At 29.7% G+C, this 4,859-nt stretch overlaps 1 protein-coding gene across 9 annotated transcripts in view; it reads right to left on the bottom strand.

Moving 5' to 3' along the window:
• The window catches only part of LOC106789001 (microtubule-associated protein Jupiter), a 32,749-nt gene that overhangs the window by 3,741 nt on the left and 24,149 nt on the right, over positions 1 to 4,859 (bottom strand). For all 9 annotated transcript variants that reach the window (XM_014752782.1, XM_014752784.1, XM_014752781.1 and 6 more), the window contains one exon: positions 2,048 to 2,499. In XM_014752782.1, coding sequence (XP_014608268.1) covers positions 2,048 to 2,499 — 452 coding nt within the window. The remainder of the gene's footprint in view (positions 1 to 2,047; positions 2,500 to 4,859) is intronic.

Raw genomic sequence — 4,859 nt, 5'->3', positions numbered from 1 at the left:
AAGGAAAATTTATTTTTCATTAGATTAATGTGTAAATATCATGCTATACACATTACGACACAAATAATATAATAAATCAATTTTCATTGTGTGAATTTCTGTTTTTTTCTAATTTAATTTTTCTTCTTTCTATTGCAAACATTTAATATTTGTTGAATGTTTTTTTTCTTCTTTTTTGTACAAGAAGAAGAATGCAAACCTGATCAAAACTTTGTTTTTCATTGCAGCACAACGATATATTCTTTTAAGTTTTATTTAAATTTCCGATATTACAAAAATTTTAAATTTTCTAATAAAAAAAATAAAAAAAAAAAAACAAACAAACGAGTCTAACTTACAATACTAAAAGGAACAAGAACGAAGACCAATTTGTGACATACGATTTTTATATCACGTGAGAGAGCCTGCTGCAACCCGCGGACACATATTTTAAGATAGAGTTTTTTTTTATTTATTTATTTGATCTATACAAAAATAATTGAGAAAAAAAAAAGAAAAGAAAAAACAAATCGATGCCACAATGTGCTTCGTATATTATATATATATATACATACATATATAGACATACAGGATGGTAAAAACAATAAAGAAAGGTCCCATATTTTAACCATTTAATTATCATTGTATTTATTTTATGGAGAAGTAAAAAAAAGAAAATGTTTAATTAATATTTTGTGATAATTTTCAACGTGTAAATTAATTTGTATTATTTATAAATGATTAGATATCACACGTTAAGTTATAAATAATCCATTAACAACATATTATATATGTATGCAGAATAATTTGTTTAGAAAATATTTCACGTACATACAAAAATTATGATTAGAAATTTATTTACAAAGAAAAAGGGGTTGATTTATAAAATATTAATTGGACATATATAATATATTTTCTACACACACTTGTTTCAGTGAATATTATTATACTTTATATATTATATATATTATGATTATTGAATATTATTAAATTAAATATCAAGTCATATTTTTTTACCATCTTGTATAGACATATAGATATAGGTATACAAGCATATATATATATATATATTGAGGAAAAATGAAAAATATAGTTATAATAGTAATCGGCAGTGTCCAGATACAAGTACTCAAGATACGTTATTCAGCGAAGCAATTTATTTTCCATCTCTCTCTCTCTCTTTTTCTCTTTTTCTTTCCTTCTGTGTCTATAAAATATCCCGCTGTAAGTTTTTTTTACCAAACAGTAAGAGTACCGCTATGAAACACGAAGCATATCGGCGTCTGGTGCATTTCTAAGTTCTTACTTGAACTTAACAAGAGAAAGAGAAAGAGAGATAGAAAGAAAATCTGGCGTTATTTCTTAGGAGTAAAAAAAGAATATTTTTTGGAATACTCCATTATAGGCGTTTGAAACAACAACAAAAATCATAAATAATAAATGTAGAAAATAAATAAAAAAAAAAAAAATTACACGAGCATAACTACCACCACAGTGGATGGAACATTTTAATGGAAACATTTAATGAACAATTATTCTATTAACACACAATGGGCTTCTTGAAATATTATTATTATAATGTTATTTAAATTAATCTTGAAATTTGTATTCCAAAGTTTGAAGTTAACCCTTGAAAGGTATCATCAGAATAATATTGTTAATATTTCTGCATATACATTTAAAAAAAAAAAACAACAAAAAACAATAAGTAATAGCCATGAAATGAATATTAGAATTAAACAGTTAATTCGCCGCGTATCGTTGTTTAAATGAAAATTCAGCCAAATGATAATCTTCTCACAGGGTTTAATCATAATAATCGATGCTCGTTCGTAGTTGCTAAAAAAAAAAAAAAAAGAATAAGAAAAATAGTTTCCATTAGAAATGTTCTAACCAGTTTGATGTATCTTGCAACTGTATCTAGATACTCTCGTGATTAAGATGATAGAAAAATAAAAGAATAGGATAAATGAGGAAGAAGAAGAAGATTAAGATTCTAATTCAGAAGAAGAAGAAGAAGAAGAAGAAGATGGAGTCGTCTATCAGCAAATGACGACGATGTCCTTACCTGTGATATCGTTGACGTTAGAATTGTTGGTATTGGTAAAGCCGTTGTGGATGATACTCGAGCTCGAATTGGTGCTTGATGTACTTTTAGCGGGCGACGTTGTATCATCCCCCCCATTGAGGGGTATTATATTGCTTCGCATGTAATTTTTCGCGTTTAGGGTTGCGGGTGGGGCATCGGGAGGGCCAAACAGGCGATTGTATGAATCATTACCGGGCTTTATGCCGGAGCGTGTTGATGTTGTTGTCTCGGGTCCGTTGTTATCCATCATATTGCCAATTGTTGTGGTGTTGTTGCTAGTCAAATTGGAATTGCTGCTGGAATCTGTAGCGTCGCCGAACAATGCGCTACCAAGTTGTGATTGATTGTGATTTTTCACACGACGTGGACTGGTCTCGTCTTGAGTCGAACCGAAAATATCGCTGCTCCCACCACCAGGTGGTTTCAATACTCTGAAATAATGATCAATTGTTAATACGTGTGTTTTGCAATAGATTACTTTGTACAACAAATAAATATAATTAATGTTATGACATCGTCTAGGGTGGTAGTGGTAGTGGCAGGAACACTATGTTATTTTTTATTTTAGATATCATTTCTAAAACTATATAACATCAGATCATTTTGTGGTAATAATAAACCAAATAAATTAATATTGTTTCCAACGGTAGGTGGTTTAAATACTCTGAAATAATGATCAATTGTTAATACGTGTATTTTGCAATAGATTACTTTGTAAAACAAATAAATATAATTAATGTTATGACATCGTTTGGGGTGGTAGTGATAGTGATAGGCACACCATGTTATTTTTTTTATAGATAATATCATTTCTAAAACTATATACCAGATTATATATATATAACACAACAAGATATATATATATATGATAAAATCAGATCACTTCTTGGTAATAATAAACCAAATAAATCAATATTTAATTTTAAATAGCTACGTGTTGGTGTTAGGCGTTGAATTTATGGGGAAAATATCGATGTGACACACCATATTATTTTTTAGATAATATTTAAAAGATCAGATCAGATATAATAACACAATAAGATATATTAGATAAAATCAGATGACTTTCTTAGTTATTATTAACCCTAGAACTATTAACAGGGGTAGATATCTACCCCAGGTAAACTTAAGTTAATTTAAATCGATTTTTTTACCGATTAAACTTTAATAAAATTGAATTCACTCTTCACCATTCTCTTTGGCATGAAAAAACGAAAAAATTCATATACTTAAAAGTCTGATTATTGCTATAAGAACAGTTTTTAGGACTAAAAAAACCCATGGGGGTAAATATATACCCCAGTTTTGTAGTTTCAGGGTTAAAAAAATAAGTTTGTAGTTCTATGGTTAAGATTAAATAATTACGTTGGTGTTATTATACGCAAAACACTATTAGGTAACTATCGGTGTGACATTATGTTATTTTTTTAGATATATAACACAAAATTATAGATGATTTTTTGATTATTATTAAAATAAAATAACTACATTGGTGACATGTGCAAAACTATCAGGCAAATCCCAGTGGCACCAAATTGATGTCATGAACAAAATTATTAGATAAATCTTGATGACACCATGCTAGGTGTCACGCGCAAAACAATGAAACAAGCGCTGATGACATCCCCCCACTGTGGTGCCACTTAGAAAATATGTTGAAAATATACTAAATACCTAGAAAGTACTATAAAAAAAAAAAAGAAATAATTAAATTACAGATAGAAACATTTAAAAAAACAAAAAAATGATGCGAGTCATTCCTACCAACGTCAAACAATAAAAAAAATCCCGATTCCTAGATAGTAAATTGCGGATTAATGTTTAAAAAAAAAAAACACAATCTAATGTTCAAATAAATAATACTAGAAGAACCAAAAAACCATGGTTTCAGTTTAAATTTAATTAAAGTGAAAATAAAATTGTAGTTTAGGGTTGTTGCGTATATGCATCCCCGTGCTGAGAAGAGAAACAAAGATTAAAGTACCGTTCAATTTAGCAGGTAAATCAATTCTAATTTCCATTTAACGAGCTGCCGAGTCAACGACAATGTTTCTTCCCCTCTTATCCCCTCATAGACCCCCCGTGTGTGCTTGATCGGCACGCGTTTCATTGTGGCACGTGCGAGGAAGCTTAGAAGTATACTTTCCTCTTTTTTTGCTTTATTTATTTGTGTGTGTGTGTGTTTTAAACCAGAGAAAGAAAATGTCTGTGATTCTAGTGTTTTGAAAAAAGAAAAAAAAAAGAAAAGAGGGAGACGCAATTAGAGTGACTGCAATTAGACGATACGAAATAAATTTCTTCGTCTACCCCCCGTTGAAAAACTCAACGATGTGTGTGTATGTGAGAGAAGAGGTTTTTTTAGACTCCCTCGAAGCTTTTCAACGTTTCACGGCCGACCATTGACGAAGACCATTGAAAAGGATTTTAATCAATGAGAAAACAATCCGTCGTCGTCGTCGTTGTCGACCCTTCTTCCTTGCTTCCGCGAATATAGTGTGCAACGTGCACGCTTTTAAACCACCACCCTTCGCTCATTAACGATTCCATTGTGTACTTCATCATTTTCATTGATTGGATTTGCGTTAGAAATTACAACGGTACGTTTATTTCTTGTCCTACGTGAACACTATTGCATATTATAAATTTGTAATACTATTTTTTTGTTTACCACCCTTTGAAAAATGATTTATTCATTAATATATGATATATATATAATTCTAATAATATAAATTTGTATAATAATTTTTGACCACCCTTTGAAAAATGATTCATTCATTAATATATGATATAT

The sequence above is a fragment of the Polistes canadensis genome, unplaced genomic scaffold, assembly GCF_001313835.1.
Source record: "Polistes canadensis isolate GaletaPanama2010 unplaced genomic scaffold, ASM131383v1 scaffold_160, whole genome shotgun sequence".
NCBI lineage: Eukaryota > Metazoa > Arthropoda > Insecta > Hymenoptera > Vespidae > Polistes > Polistes canadensis.
This window is presented reverse-complemented; position numbering and strand designations above follow the sequence as displayed.